The sequence below is a fragment of the Cricetulus griseus genome, chromosome 2 (assembly GCF_003668045.3).
Source record: "Cricetulus griseus strain 17A/GY chromosome 2, alternate assembly CriGri-PICRH-1.0, whole genome shotgun sequence".
Classification (NCBI taxonomy): domain Eukaryota; kingdom Metazoa; phylum Chordata; class Mammalia; order Rodentia; family Cricetidae; genus Cricetulus; species Cricetulus griseus.
The window spans coordinates 420,966,646-420,983,396 of NC_048595.1; the positions used below are offsets into that span (position 1 = coordinate 420,966,646).

Below are 16,751 nucleotides of genomic sequence, written 5' to 3' on the forward strand. Positions count from 1 at the left end.
ATGTCCTCAAAGAAACCAGTTAGCCAAAAATCTGATCAGTGGAGATAAAGGGGATAGGATTGGGGAAGAGAGTTAATCACAGAAGGAAACTAGAGGTCAGAATGAATATTAGGATTGTTGTTACTGGCTTTCATATTTCTTCCCTTTTGGACTTCTCCATTTAGGTGATTGAGTGCAACCTGAGAGCATCCCGATCCTTCCCCTTTGTTTCTAAGACTCTCGGAGTGGACTTCATTGATGTAGCTACCAAGGTGATGATTGGAGAGAAGATTGATGAGCAGCGGCTTCCTACCCTGGAGCAACCCATCATACCCGCTGACTATGTTGCCATTAAGGTAACATTTTATAGGATGTGTCATTTTATGAGTAGAGATGAGATAAAAAGGAACATTTGCCCCCAAATTTTTGTGACTTAGTGGACCTGCTGGACTGATCATCTTCATTTCAGAACATGCTAATGTTGTACTGTCAGCAGCCTCATCTCATGTGAACTATTTGCATTTATAAAAACATTGACAACTATCAAGGATAACATAGCCTCAAAATCATCTAACCAGTGGTTCTGCAGCTGACACATGCTGCTGGTTTAGTTAAGAAATTAAAATTTTAGGCAATCTTGTCCCGGGCAAGGATAAACTATGGGAAGGCTCTAGGAATTCATGAGATTCATAAAGTGGTTATCCTGAGGGGCTGGTTAAATTCTTATCATCGTGGCTGCGTTTTTTGAATTTGTATTTTCTTCCGTGGCACAGATTTTCCACTTGTAAAATTAAAATAATAGTTTGTAGTGGAGCAATGAGGATGATGGAATTGAAATTATATTTTAATAATATCTTAATCATAAAGTCACTATATTCCTCTAGTTGCCTCAGTATACACAGGGTACTCATTATTATGAACTACGGTGATGGATAGACATGAGCATTTGTGAAATACACAAATACATTTGAATTTGTTAGATGAAGCACACACAGCGACATTAATTTATATTGTGCAATACAGTTATGTGACATTGACATATGTTGGATGTCTTTGAAAGAGTGGTTTTCAACCTGTGGGTCTCAATCCCTTTGGGGGTCAAATGGTTCTTTCACAGGCATTGCATATCGGATATACAGCCTATCAGATATTTACATTACAATTTATAACAATAGCAAAATTGTACTTATGAAGTAACAATGAAAATAATTTTATGGTTGGGGCGTCACCACAACGTGAGGAAGTGTATTAAAGGGTCACAGCATTAGGAAGGGTGAGAACTACTGTATTGAAATGATTCTGTTCTTATATGTACTGGTGGCTCCAATCATAAATCTGCTTCTGCTGAGATCCTGACTTGTGGCATTAGCTATAGGTCTTTAAGTTGTATCTGGGAATCAAAAATACAAAGGTAATAAGTTAGGATTCCTTGGATTGTATAATGTACTGAGACAGAATCTTAGTTTTTCATTGTTAAGTGTTTTTAATGGTTACAAATATGTAACACACATTAATTTTATATTTGAGATCAGAAGATAGTAGCCAGCAAAAATATTTTTCCACAGTAGATACTGCTTAGATTTATTATTATTATTGTTTATTCTTCTCTCACACAATACAAACTAACCACAGCCTCCCCTACCTCCACTTCTCCCAGCCCTGCCCCCAATTTCCCTGGGATCCACTGCTCCTCCATTTCCAATCACAAAAGAGCAGGCTTCAAATGATAGCAATAGAACATGGCATGATAAGATGAAATAGACACAAACTAGGCACAAACCCTCATGTCAAGGCTGGTCAAGGCAGCCCAGTAGTAGATATTTTAAATTCTTTTTATTAACGAACATAGGGAATGTGCTTATTTTTTACATATGTATGAATAGATATTATTCCAAATAAGTGTAAAATTTTAAAGTTCTCTGATTTTACATCTTCTCTTCATAGTTGTCACTATGAATAAGGAACACATGGCAATCTCACTCAGATGATCCAGTAAAATGATTGCAAGCTCATTTTCCCATAACTTAGAAGTGCCAGTATCAGTGGAAGGATTGTCTAGACCAGATGAATAGGCATATGTGAGAAATGAGAACTTGGTCCTTATGAGTCACGCTGATAAAATAATTGAAAAGGAAGCACTTCAGTGTTCCTGCTTATATGGAAAAACATAGAGAAAAAGGTTTCCAACCAGAATGTTTTCAAAGCTTTTAAGAGGTGTCAACAACACTTTAATGTCTCAGAAGTCAGCTTACAGACAGCCATGTCTGGCAAGGTAGCTTGCTGCAAGTTCAAATGAACAGAACAAGATGACGAATGTTCCAAAAGCCTATCAAGGGGAAAATGTGTTTGAACTCTGTATTAGGCAGACGAATGCCCAGAGATGTTGTTTGAAATAACTCCAATAAGAATATGTGCAGGCCAGATTAGAAGTACTGGTCTAGACTGGTCACAGGGGATCTATTTACGGAAATCATCTGTGATTACTTAGCCCAACTTTTGGGCCAGGAGTACAACATTTTCTTGGAACAGAATTTTAAAGCTATTTTTCAAGTTAGAGTTTGGACCAGAGTGAAGTTATTTTTTTCTGTTCACTATGGCCTAATGAATGCTGTGGGAGGTGATTTGCCAAGTGTCTTTACCTCCCATCTCTTTTTATCCTTTATCTCATGTGTTTTCCTTGCCGATTACATCTGACAGGCTCCCATGTTTTCCTGGCCCCGACTGAGGGATGCTGATCCTATTCTGAGATGTGAGATGGCTTCCACTGGAGAGGTAAATAGTTAATGATCCATGAATAATTTTGGTAAATATTCTTGGAAGTCTATGGTTCTATGACCTGAAAATCGTCTTATATGTAAAGTGGTTAGAGAAACTCAAACTTCACAAACTTTTCCTTCCCCAGAGGATTTCAAAGATTTCAGAAGTTTGAAATAAAAATATATCTTCTACCTCTTTTTGTAACAGAGTTGACATTTTTACATGTTACATGTGAACTTGGGAATTGAATATATGTATATTTAATTCATTTCCACATTAGCTACTGTGAACAACAATCATGTATTTCTCTGAGTATGTCCTGAGCCAATCCTTTTCAGGCTAATACATGCTTCAGGAAAAACAGTTCATATCCCGCTTTGCTACGATCTAGGCATATCTGCACATCTTTACTAGAAATATGTAGAACGGCAGCATTAGAAAGGCCATGAATGTGAACAGTGGAAACTTCAAATAGACAAGAAATCCCAAGCCCACTTTTGAGGCAGCTTCCTCTTCTTGAGGCTGATCTATAATGGGACTGGCCACTGGATGTCCCTCTTCTCTTGTGTTGGAATTGTGTCAAGTGAAGGTTTCTTTAAGAATTCGAAATGTGTTTTCTCATCGAGAGCTGTCAGATTCTAGAAAGTTCTCTACATGTCAGTGTCAGGACATTTTATGAATCACCTAGCCCTTGACAGACGTACTCCCCTACAACCTTCAGATTCTCATCAGTGCACACTGGAGTGGCAACATCAGACTGTGGGGCATCATTGTTTCTCTTGGTTTTAAGGAAACATCTGAAGAAGAGAATATTTAATTGCAGCGAGTACATGAAGTTTTATATGGTTGCTTGGTTACAAGCATGAGCTTTGATGAGAAGCCAAGAGAGACCAGGAGACAGGCAGTGAGGAACAAACGACTGGTGTTAGAATTGCACTCTTAGAAAGTGGCTCTTGATCCTTTTGCTATGTCTTTTGATTTAGTTGGAAAACAAGACTCACTGCGAACGATGGGTGCTATATTATCCCCAGTTAAGGGATGCTGTTTTCAGGCTCATTCCCATCCCAGGATTTTTTTTTCAGCTGGTCCAGAGCCAGATCAGGGAGAGGCCCCTTTCTTTTATAGTGTTCCTAGGGTGTGGCACCTTGTTTTCAGGGCCAGATCCTCTCTGTTTCATATAGCGATGGTAATAAGAACAACTTAGAAGTTGCTCCTATTTGTTGTCTCCTTTTCCAAACTGGAAAAAGAAAGAATTCTAATATTAAAGCCATTTTTTCCAAGTGTCATCAATGTGTTTTAAATTCTGTTTCATAACTGAAATCAAAATAATAAATCCAGTTTAGAAATCTCAGCTATGCTTCAAAGAGACTTTTACAGGGTTTACGTGGCTTGTTGTAGGACTGTGTAAACTCCTCACTTCTTATCTAATTAAAGGACATTTTATTTTATAGCAGTCAAGTGTGGATGTCATCTTGATATTTACAGGACTATTTGAGTAGCTATTTTTTGTTTTGTTTTGTTTTTAATGGCTAGGCAGAATATTGTTGGGACCTCTTTTGGGTACCTGCACTTCTGATGGGACTGCAGGATTCCTTTCAGTAGAAGTCAGACTCATTAACTTCCATTGACATTGCTCAAGTGGATTGGCCAGTATTTAACTGATTAAAATGTTCGACTGTGGAGTGAAAAGCAGGCATGTACTTGTGGTCAGCTGAAGGTTATACTCATGAGAACTTTCTTTGCCCAGCAAGACAGAGTCATTTGCTTAAAGAACGAATTCAGCCGTCAGCATTATTTACTATAATGGTGACTCTGAACGTGTGCCAGATGATGATGTGCAGAATTGACTCCCATCGTGTTAAAATACACCACTTGTCCTCTAGTTATGGTGGCCGTTTGACTTGTAATTACAGTGTGCAGCAGTTACCCTAGAGGAAATCTCTATAGACCCCCACCAGTTTTCGTTAGCTTGGCATCTTTTCTCCCTCCTCCCCCTTTTTGCCCATGGTTTGGGTATCCAGGATGAGTTGCAGGATATTTTGGTTCAGCTTCTTAAAAACGATAAAGAAGAATAAACCCTTTTGAGACTTTCATGTACTTATTTCCACCTCTTAGGCAGCCAAACCAGTGGCTAAGCAGTTTGTCATTTTTTAATCACTCCTCACCCTGAATTCATGCACTGCTGCATGGTGCACAGACGTATACAGTGATTTAAACATTAACTCATTAATACTTGGAAATTCACCAGAAACTGTGATTTGTATCCAAATAGCTTGCAGTACAATCCCGGATGTTGTTCCATTGAGTGTCGTTGAATAGAGAAGGAATTGCTTATTCATTCATTATGCTTAATTAAAAACATAAGATACATCTGTCCTGGCCAGTCATTTAGTCCTCAGATTCAGATTGCTTGGTCTTTGGGAAATACTGATAAAATCTAGGCAAAGAGTTTATTAGTACATCCCTCTCCGTGTTCCCCCCTTTTTACTTTCTCCTTTTTTGTGTAAGTGCATTTGACTATTCTTCCCTTGTTTATTTTAAATTTTTTATTTAATCCCAAACAGGTGGCGTGCTTTGGGGAGGGTATTCATACAGCCTTCCTGAAGGCAATGCTGTCTACAGGCTTTAAGATCCCTCAGAAAGGCATTCTGATTGGAATCCAGGTGAGTGGTGTGTGGCTGTGCTCATTCTCAGGTAGCACACTGGTAGTGGCCAGGGTGTTAATTGTGGTATAGAGGAGAGGGGCCTTGGCTGCATGCCTTGAAAGATGGTAACTTATGGGAATGGCCACTGTATGTTCCATTTATTCTTTTAGTCTTCTGCTGCTGCAGCAGCAAATACAAAAGTGAAATAAGAAACAGAAAGAAAAGTCTCTACGGAAAGATTCTTTGTTCTAAAACGGATTATTTTAGAAAACCAATGCCCCCTATTCCTTGATTAGACCTTTTCTATATATTTTTCTCATTTTACTCATTTATTTAGAATGTTCTGCAATGTGTGTTGATCAAACATACCATCTACCCCCTATCCTTCCAGATCCATTCCTCCTTTTCTACCCACACAACTTTGTGCCCTGTATCATTTTAAACCCACTAAGTTTGTGCTGTCCATATACTCTTGGATGTGTGGCCTTCACTTGAGGGTGGTCAATCCAACAGGGTCTACATTATTCAAGCAAATTAATGTGCTCTCTTCCAGCTAACAGTTACCAATAATTCTTTAGGTAGGGATGGGACTTCATGCCTGTTTTCTTTCTTCCTGTTGGAATTTTGCGCTTGCACAGGCCTTGTGCATCCTTTTTATGTATATAGGCCAAAGTAAGATGAGATGACTCTAAATCAATATTTTACCACAACAAAAAGAGCACTATTGTTTATTGTTGCAAGTCAAGCATAAATTAATCTTAGGGTAAAAATTTGGAAATAAATTATATGCAACTCCTTGAAATAATTATTGCAACAGTATATACATCTTCTGTTTCTAATTTCCTAAAAAAATAATTGTACATACTTATCAAATGGTCATTCATCTTGACTTGAGATTAGTAATTCTTCTGCCCTTTAAAAACAATGAGTGGTCATATATAGCCCCCCCCCATGCTGTGACTTTAATAAGCTCAAACCCTGCATGTCTTCACAAAAATCAATAAAAGCATAATTAGAAGAGAATCAGGTATTCTCAAGCCTGTGGGTGATTATTATAAATGCTGCCTCATTAGGGTGTCTTAATATTAGCAAATTAGACTCCAGAGACTGGGCAGGTAGTCACTTTGGAGAAGTTTCTGCAAAGAGTAACTTGGGGTTTTGCTTGATGAAGGTGGCCGAAGGACGATGGTGAGGATTTAGAGCAAAGGCTAACAAGATGGCTTGCTACATGAGGCTTAATGGCAGTTTAGAGACAAATCACATCATATGAGTGACTCATCACGTTACAAATGGGTACTGAGTATTATTAAGGCCCAACTAGGAGAATATTGGCCCAACTTTCAGTGACGGCTTAAAGTTTAATGTGAGACCTGGGGACATTCAGAGGAGACCATGCCCTTAGTCCTCATCTTCACAACTAATCAAAACACTGCTAACATTTTCAAATAGCAGTTTAAGAAGGCAGTGATGTATAAAATTGTGGCTTGTTTGGTTCCAGTGCTGCAGGGAAATGTGCCGCAAAATTAATTTGTTCCTATGAAATATTTGTGGGATTTTGGCATCAGTGAACAGGATTTTGCTTTGTAGGAAAAAAGGAGACTTTCTGGATTGGGGAGCAATATTCTTCAAAGCAATGAGGTTTTATTAATTAAAAGTCTACCTTAGAATGCATTATTTTTACAACAATCTTTCAGCAATTACATGAGTTGTTACAAAAAATATTGTTTGTATATGAGGGACTATCATTAGGGATTTAAAAATATCTTTTAGTACAATGTTAAATGTAGTTTAAAATTATTTAATAAAGTTATAGTTATTGACATATCTACAATTCAGAAAAATTGATCAGTAGAATTGTAAGCCTATAGAAAGAGAAAGAATAAAATTTTCTGATTTATTTTATATGAGGCAAAGAACACTTTTCATCCCCAACATTGAATGTTTATATAGTCTCTCTATTCTATTCATACTAATTCTAAAAAGTGCTTACTCATACTGAAAATATGATGGGGTAGACTAGTAGAGAGTCAAAAGCTTTAAGTCTTGGAGGTTCTAGCTCAGCTAGAAAAGGATCTATTCTAAAATCAGCTTTTTACCCAGCACCCACAGCAGTATGGATGCAGTCATCGATGTTCTTTATCCCAGGATACACTTGGAAAAAGTACATGCTATCTATCACTGGTTCAGAAGGGGTCATCCTACCTCCTCCAAACATACAATCAGAGTCAAAAGGGACTTAACAGAGGACTAATAAAGAAATCAAGACCAGGGCTAGAAAGTTTGTCTGAATTGTTCGGGGGAGCTTTTTAATCAAGTTGTGAAGAGAAGTTGACGTTTGCATCTTGTCTTCTTAGGGCCATCATCCACATAGTATGATAGGCTTCATAGAACACTGAGAGACATATCATTGCTGTGAATTTCCTTTATCATTCCTTCATGAAGCAATGGAGAGGATGTTAAGCATCTACCTCCTTTGTAGTGACAGTTGTCTTTTCCCTTCTCCATAGTCCCCAAGTTAAGTACATGCTCTGAGTAGAAATATTTAATGAAGACACTTAAACTCATTCATCTGGCACAATGGGTTCCAAAAGAGAACTCAGAGAACAGAGAGACACTGAGTAGAGAGCAAGGTGACTGTGAACTGGAAAACTTCTTCACTTAGTGTCACAGGTTGAAAACATTTTAAAATAAGCATTTATTATTAGCAGGTTAATTTTATTATGTGGAAAGCAGTGTGTGTCCACACACACGCACACACTTGCTGTATGTGCTAATCTTGCTAAATCTGTATTTCTCTTCCCCATTGTAATCCTTTACTCATACAATCGCTTTCTGTACTTGTTATGTCACAGCCCAGAGTCAAATCACTCAGAAAGTGTATCATCATTCTTGTGTACCTAGGACTTAGGAGACAGAAAAGTCAGGATGCTGATTTTAACAAAGCATCTTTGTCAGCTTAATTGCCATGTGCACTGCGTCTTTACCAAGAAGCCTTCCACAGTCTAGGGCATTTGTAATATAAGAAGCATAATATGGGTTTATGAGGCAATAGAATCACCCTTGATTTCCCTGCAGTCATTGCAGCCACCTTTCATCCTGTCACGATGTATTTTTAGTCACTCTGAGAAGGCAATCTGCCTTGTTTTGAGGTTTTCTAGAATACCCTTTAACAATGAGTGATTTATTCTAGAGGAGATGGAGTGCACTCTCTGTGTTTCCCCCTCTGATTGGGCTATTCAGTGATGCTGGTGAAGTGGCAGGCACCAGCCTGACATCTGGGCTTCAGCATTGCTCAGAAACACAAAGCAAGCGTTTATTTGAAAAGACGACTCCAAGTGACATGAATAACCTTTTATCTTCAAAGAGGCATCGTTAGGAACAACCACACAGTTGTCAATCCAGGCAACCCTGTAGCATCCACAGACATCACTTAGTGTTAACTTGGCTTTCTCTTCTGCAGCCGGAAGTTGGCTTACTGTGAAAATGATCACCGACGGAAATGGATATTTATTCCACTTTTAAATGAAACTCTTTCCTTATAACCATTTCCAAGAGCAAAAACTAACTTGTGCTTTTCACCCCTACAAAGGAATGGGTTCTTATGTAGGTATTTTCAATCGGCTTTTAAATCTGAGCTTACTCAGATATAAGCTGACAGTGGTAATTTCTTTTTGTAGAGAGGCTGTTTTATGTGTCACAAGTGTTCAATACATGTTTGATAGAAGTTTATAATGGATCTATGGAAGCAAACACCCCACACCAGAAGGCAGAGTGGTTCTCTAGTTGGGAACTGCCAATACTGTCATGTGGGATATTTGTCTTTTCCACTTGGGGGACAGCAGTGAAACAGCTCCATAATAAGGTCCTGTCTGCTATCTGCAGGTCCTAGAGGACTCGCTGACTTATTTTATTTTAAAATGGCAAAGAAAAAAAATTGCATTATAGTACTCCTCCCTTAACATTTTTCGTCGTGACTTTGGTCAAGGTTAATACATCTTGACCTCAAATTGCAAAATGAGTAAAGGATAGCCCTTCCAGCCTCTTTCAGTTCCATTTCTAAACTGAAGTGTACATCAGAAGGACCTGGAGGGTTTGAAAACTGTATATGACTGAGATACCTACCTGATGCAATCCATCTGGGTGGAGCCTAAAGTTTCCTACTTTTAGTAAGTTCGAATGATGCTGATGCTCTTGCTTTGGGATGTCTGGGAACACCTTGCTTGTGGTAGTTCACTTTTGAAACACCAAAGAGAAACTGGTTAGCACATTATTATTATCACAATCCCTCAGTGACTTTTTGCTAAGGGGATGTTTAAGAGATTGAGAGTCATTAGTTAAGTGTGTGACTAATGCACCAATTATCCAGGTATTAACTGAGACCTCTCTTGTCATTTAGTACAAACTTAAGTCTGTATGTGTTTATTAGAAAGTCCAAATGCAATATTCCATATGAGGGGGATTTGATAAAATGCAGAAATTCATTTTGCACATTTCATATATGTTTCTTATAAGGAACCTTAAACTATGAGTCATATATAATGGATCATCTTATTTACCCCTTGCTTCCTAGGCAAGATCACACTTGAGCATGCTAGTGTCCTGTTATGCCTAGTGTATATGTTAAGGCCTTGCTGTATACTGCTTTAAATTGTCATAGTGTCAGTCAGTAAGAACTATTTTGTTTTCTCTATTATTTTTTAATTTAATTTAATTTTTATGTAGAGTCACGAAATGATGGTATCTAAACTCATTTATTCCTGTTTAGTCCTGAGTGGAAATAGAAAACTATTATAACCCTTGGTGTGGTTACAATTCATGTTATAGAAGGCTGGCTTGAATAACTCCTGTGCCTGTCTTAGCACAGATTCATTGCATTGCATTTATCTTTTCTATTTGCCAGTGTTTTCCTCTCACAAACAGCAGTTCTGGGATTGAAAGGGTCAGAATCTAAAAAGAATTTATATTTGAACATAGTCTTCAAAGTCATTGTCTAGGATGTAGATCTGTTCTGACAACCTTCACATGTAAATATTGGGAGACTTTATGGGCCAAGCATTATAACAATTTTACAAGGATCTGAATATGTTTTTGATCACATTTCTTAGTTTTTAAGCTAGGAATAGGAGAATATCCATGTTTTTTTTTCAAACATCACTAATGCTATTTGTAAATCAATCACAAGACATTTAGAGAAACAGCTACATTATATTATCATCTAAACAAAACCTTTTTTCAAAAAGTCAGCAAAATGAACTCATTTAAAGAAGAACAGATACGCTTTTTTGCAGATGTTTTTATTTCAAATAGAAACAAGATTATTTTACATGTCAATCCCAGTTCCATCCCCCTCCCCTCTTCCCCTACCACTCCCCTCCCCAACTAAGACCCTACCTATCACATATGCTTTCTGCTCCACAGGGAGGCCTCCCATAGGGTGTCATCAGAGTCTATCATATCCTTTGGGATAGGGCCTAGGCCCACCCCCATGTGTCTTGGCTCAGGGAGTATCCCTCTATGTGGAATGGGCTCCCAAAGTCCACACCTATGCTAGGGATAAGTACTGAGCTACTACAGGAGGTCCTATAGATTTTCGAGGTCTCCTCACTGAAACCCATGTTCCTGGGGTCTAGATTAGACCCATGCTGTTTTCCCAGCTATCAGTCTGGGAACCAAGTGTGGCCCATTGTTCAGGTCAGTCTGGACCCCTTTGCTCATCACTTGTCCTTCTCTCAAACTGGATTCCAGTTCAGTTCAGTGATTAGTTGTGGGTGTCTGCTTCTACTTTCACCAGATGCTGGATGAAGGCTATAGAATGGCATATAAGTCAGTCATCAATCTCATTTCAGGGGAGGGAATTTAAGGTAGCCTCTCCTCTGTTGCTTAGATTGTTAGTTGGTGTCATCTTTGTAGATCTCCAGACCTTTTCCTAGTGCCTGATTTCTCTGTAAACCTAAATGTCTCCCTCTATTATGGTATCTCCTTTCTTGTTTTTTTCTATTCTTCCTCTGACTCAACCTTTCTGCTCCCTCATGTCCTCCTTAGCCCCCCTCTTCTCCCCTTCTCATTCTCCTAGCTCCCTCCTCCCTCCCCCATGCTCCCAATTTGCTCAGGAGATCTTGTCCCTTTCCCCTTCTCCAGGGGACCATGAATGTCTAAAGAAGAACAGATATGCTTTTAAGCATACATGATTTTAAAAATATTAGGTACTAAGGCATTCATGATAATAAGGTCAAGGTTAGAATTCAGTCTTTGGGTAGATCACTCATCTTTGTTGTGTGTCATCCTTAAGATTACCTTGCAAGCCACAAACTCTTAAACAGAGGGAATACTTAGAAATGGTGAACCTCTAATGACAATGGGTAGGCATCTAGGGAAATCAGGTTCAGCTAAGGTCCTAGGAAGGATACAACAACCTATTGGCAGAAGCTGTCTGAAGAATGAGCTGAGACATTAGGAAAATATATGTGGATATGGGCGTGTATGGTGGGAAAGATTGTTTTTGTTATAATAAGTGGTAAAATAACCTGGAATTTAATACTAGTTTACAGGGACTGGAATCTAGACTCCAGGAAGATGAAAAAAAAAAACAAAACAAAACAGCAACTGTCTTAATGCTAATGATACTAATCAATATTTCTTGAGAACTGTTACCAGCCCAGAAACTGCTAATCTTAGAGTAGGAACACTTTGTAGTGATTGCTAATAAATTACTCTACTGGACAATCACAATGACCAAATACCACAAGTATCATTACCACGGCACTGAATGGATCAGGAGATTACCTCAGAGAAAAGCTAAATCACCCAGGGAGACACAAGCTGGTGAGCTGTGAAGCCTCACGAGATAGGAGCATTATCATTTCTCTTTTAGAAGTGAAGAAGTGTGGCCAAGGGTATTAAGTGTTCTGAGCATACACTTTTAGGGGATGATAAAGCCAGGATTTGAAGTGGAACTTTGTACTCTAGGGTTTCTTAGAAGTGGGCGTTTCTAGGACAGTGAATGAGTTATTAAAGACAGTGTGAAATTAGAACTCACCAATGACAGCAGATTGCTTGGAATAACAAAACAGCTAGGTGCCAGCAAGGTTGACTGGTGTTCAGATCTCAGCCTTAGTGTCTTCCTAGGCAGGCAAAGAAACCATACACAAAGAAACCGTGTGGATCTAAGCAAAGATGTCGAGGACTCAATATGAGTGAAAGGGCTCAGAGATAGATGGAAGGCAGAGAACAAGATAACATAAAAGGAATTTCACTACATTGGAGAATATGTAATTTATATTAAGTAAAAAGAAACATATAGAATTTTCTTTTGCAATGTTGAGAGGGACACCTTATTGAATGTGTCCAAACAAAGATAATATGTATCTAGAAAGTGAATTCTGAGCCTGGCGTTGGTGGCACACGCCTTTAATCCCAGCACTCGGGCGGCAGAGGCAGGCGGATCTCTGTGAGTTCGAGACCAGCCTGGTCTACAAGAGCTAGTTCCATGGCAGCCTCCAAAGCCACAGAGAAACCCTGTCTCAAAACAAAACAAAACAAAACAAAACAAAACAAAACAAAAAAGACAAAAAAAAAACAAAAATAAAAAAAGAAAGTGAATTCTGTTAATTCTTTTCCAGCAATCATTCCGTCCAAGATTCCTTGGTGTGGCTGAGCAGTTGCACAATGAAGGTTTCAAGGTATACTCTCTTAATTTTTTTTAAATAGCTTTCTTTTAGAATTGAAAATTATTCATGAAATAAATACTGCACAAACAGGAAACCTGCCCTTTCACTTTGGAATGATTAACTCAATCATTTCACAACTTTGGGGGAGGAGGGTGTCCTTTTCTTTAGTGTTGTAACACTGTTAAGTTGTCCTGTCTAAAGAAAATAGCCTTCTACACACCCTAATTCTTTTACAAAAGCAAAGAAACTTTAAATTCTGTGGGTCACACACTGAAGAAGACCCCCAAATAGGAGGAAATTTGTTGAGAAGATTTCTAGTGGAAAAAAGAAGAGTCAGAGAGAGAGAGAGGAATGGGAGTGAAAAGAGTTCAAACTGATTATATAAACACTTGAAACTTACAAACAATAAACATTAGAAAAATAAACTTTACATAGGATAAAATAATTAGGAAGACTAGGTTTGACAGAATGACTACAAACTGAAGAGTAGTTAGCTTAAAATCTTGGAAACTTTAGTTGAAGCATAATTAGGACCCTCACCAGTGTATTTCTGAATCTTTTCCTCCTCGTGATTCTGTCTGAAGTCATAGTTTCCAGCTGTTACTGTTACAGGCAGTGTCTTTGTAGCAAATTGCTCTGCACACAGCCTGGTTCAGTAAAACCAAGTTACTCCCACAGTTCAATTGGATCTTCCTGGACCTCATAAAAATAATTTATAAGCTATGACTAATTCTTTTACAAAAGCAGTTACAACGTAGGCTCTTAAATGTTTCCTCACTGAAAAGATTTGAAAATATTTAAGGTATCACTGCCTGGGATTTTGAGTTCAAGTGGCCACCCTCAGCACCAGGTTTCTTCCATGTTTTTTTTCTTTCTTTCCATTGTGATTCATGTGTTTCTTAATTAACAATGCCTCCTCCTTTATAGTAACCAAGTTTTCTATTTTAAATGCAGCTTTTTGCCACAGAAGCCACATCAGACTGGCTCAATGCCAACAATGTCCCTGCCACCCCAGTGGCATGGCCATCCCAGGAAGGACAGAATCCCAGCCTCTCTTCAATCAGAAAGTAAGAACTGAATAGTCTGTTTTCTGATTGGAGAAAAAAGAAAACATTAAAAGAAAAGCAGGATATACATGGTGGGAACTAGTACAGTATGAAGCTCTCACCTCATTTCCTTTCAAAAGTTTGTTTGGTTAACAAATTTACAAATGAACACATTTATGGGTGATAGCTTCATTCTTATAAAAAGTGAATTACTACATGTGTGCACCTGTATATGTGTTGGAAAACACCCTTTAGATACTTCTGTTAAAAGTGCTTGACAGATACAAGTAAAACTATGAAGAATTTAATGCAGTGCTTTCTATATAATGTTATATATATGTATATATATACACTAAAGTATGTATATGCACATATATAATTAATCATTTACATTTCACTGAGGATGGATCAATGGATCAGTCAATTTATTGAGCACTTGCTGCATGGTGAAAATTGGAGCAAGCATTTTGACAATGTTTTTAACTAAATGGTTGTTTCTTAGGACATTGCCTCCTGATCTTGTAAGACACATTGTTTTAGGAACTGCAGGGCATCTGTTGTTACAAAGCTACATGGGAAGAAGGCACAGTGGATCCTTCTCTGCTACTCTTGAATGTTACAATTTACCCATTAGCTCATACATCCCTATTCTATGCAGTATGCTATTTATTAAAGGTTGTTAAGAAATCATTATGAAACAAATGAAAGAAAATCATCATGTTCGGATCTTGGAAGCCTTCCACTGATGCCATGAATCCCTCGCTTTAGAGTTTTGTAAAATGAAAACCGGCCCCGACTTTATGCTTTTGGCATTTGAGGGTCTGTTTGTGTGTGTTCAGTCAACCCAACGACAGGTGTGATACAGGTTGACTCACAACCACGTAGTCTCATGTTTCTCCTGCCAGGCAAGAGAAGGGAGGTGGGCAGAGACAGATGCAGCATGTGGGGAGGCGCCTGGAGGTGGAAGCACTTTCAGTGCTGGAAGGATCACCTCTTTATAAAACAAAGTAGGTGTCTATCAAATTGTCAGGTCTGGCTATGTTGGGTAGTATTTTCAAGGGAAAACAGTGTTTTGCATTCTGGTAGACTCTTACCAGAGTTTTTTCCAAACCATAATAAAAAATTGTAACTCCCCAGTGAATGCAACTTGAACATTGGCTTACACGTAGAAAAGAGCGGCAGGTGGCTCAGTAAATAGCATTGACTTAAATGGCAGAGCAAGGAATTTGTGTTAGGACTTTTGAACTAGTTATGAAATGGACTTCGTCAACTCTGTTTTTATTTATTTATTTTTTAGATTGATTAGAGATGGAAGCATTGACCTCGTGATTAACCTCCCCAACAACAACACCAAATTCGTCCATGATAATTACGTGATTCGGAGGACAGCTGTGGACAGTGGGATTGCTCTCCTCACTAATTTCCAGGTATGTTTTTCCCTTTAAATATAAGCCATGTGTAGGTTTTAGTTCTGGGTCTCCCTTCATGTGTGTTCATCACTCCCTGCATCTCTGTTTCTCTCTGTTTCTGTCTCTTTCTTTCATTGAGCATTCAAAACAGAGAGGAATTCTTAATAGAATCTTAAACAATGGTGTCAATATGGTAGATTGTAGTCTCACCTGAAGAGAGTTGGAGATTAAACAATTAATATGATCAAAAGCCAGGGATAGACTAGTTCCTTTGTGACCCATTCAATCAACCTTTGGGTACAAAGACATAGTATACAATGGAATGAAGACTGAGAGTTCTGTCTCCTTGTCTCCAAGTGACATCCACTGCATGAAAGCAATAGCTTATTGACCAAAGGTGCAGCTGTAACTCACATAACTCACATGCTGGACCACAATACACACACACACACACACACACACACACACACACACACACACACACACACAGAAGGAGCCATATATCTGACATTCACTAATGATCTGTGTGTCCTATTTTTTCCCCCTTAAGTTAGTTTGATTCCTTATTGGGGGTGAGATAAGTTTATTCTTGATGAGTCAGAGACATGGGGAAGTCTCTGAGAAAAAGGCTACATCTTTTCATTCCATACCTTGTTGAAAATCGGGAGCAGATCCTTGTGACTTTTCACTCCTGATTCATCCTGCATTCACTTTCATCTCTTGTAGGTTGCTAACATTCTTGATATTTTCTTACAGGTGACCAAACTTTTTGCTGAAGCTGTGCAGAAATCTCGCACTGTGGACTCCAAGAGTTTGTTCCACTACAGGCAGTACAGTGCTGGCAAGGCAGCATAAAGCAGAAAATGTCCAGTGAATTCATCCTTGAGTCAGTATGAGTCACACCGCTCCAAAAGGACCATTCCCAGCCTATCTCCAGAAATGGATGTTGTTGCCAAACTCTATTTTGGGTTCCTCTGTTCCTAATAGTTTGTTTCTTTAGCCATTAAGTTGTTGTCAGTCACTGTTTCAAAACTACCAAGTTCTCCCCAATTCACTTGTTCTTCACAAGGAATTCAACCATTTACACCTTTTTTTTTGTGGACTTGCTCTTAACATTTCATGGTGCTGATTAATAGTGATCAAAGTAGGAAAAGTTGTCCTATCTCCTGTACTCCATACTCTAAACATACTCTTGTTTTTAAAGTCATGTCTGCCACACCCAGAATCTACCACAACAGGGTAGATTAC

The 16,751-nt window shown here is 38.5% G+C and overlaps 1 protein-coding gene across 1 annotated transcript in view; it reads left to right on the plus strand.

Annotated features, from left to right (window-relative positions):
- Window positions 1–16,511, plus strand: part of Cps1 (carbamoyl-phosphate synthase 1) — a 112,098-nt gene extending 95,587 nt beyond the window's left edge. The window contains exons 32-38 of the mRNA XM_027397136.2: window positions 165–335; window positions 2,677–2,751; window positions 5,301–5,399; window positions 13,001–13,060; window positions 14,003–14,115; window positions 15,392–15,521; window positions 16,260–16,511. Coding sequence (XP_027252937.1) covers window positions 165–335; window positions 2,677–2,751; window positions 5,301–5,399; window positions 13,001–13,060; window positions 14,003–14,115; window positions 15,392–15,521; window positions 16,260–16,358 — 747 coding nt within the window. The 3' untranslated portion in view covers window positions 16,359–16,511. The remainder of the gene's footprint in view (window positions 1–164; window positions 336–2,676; window positions 2,752–5,300; window positions 5,400–13,000; window positions 13,061–14,002; window positions 14,116–15,391; window positions 15,522–16,259) is intronic.
- Window positions 16,512–16,751: the final 240 nt, after the last annotated feature.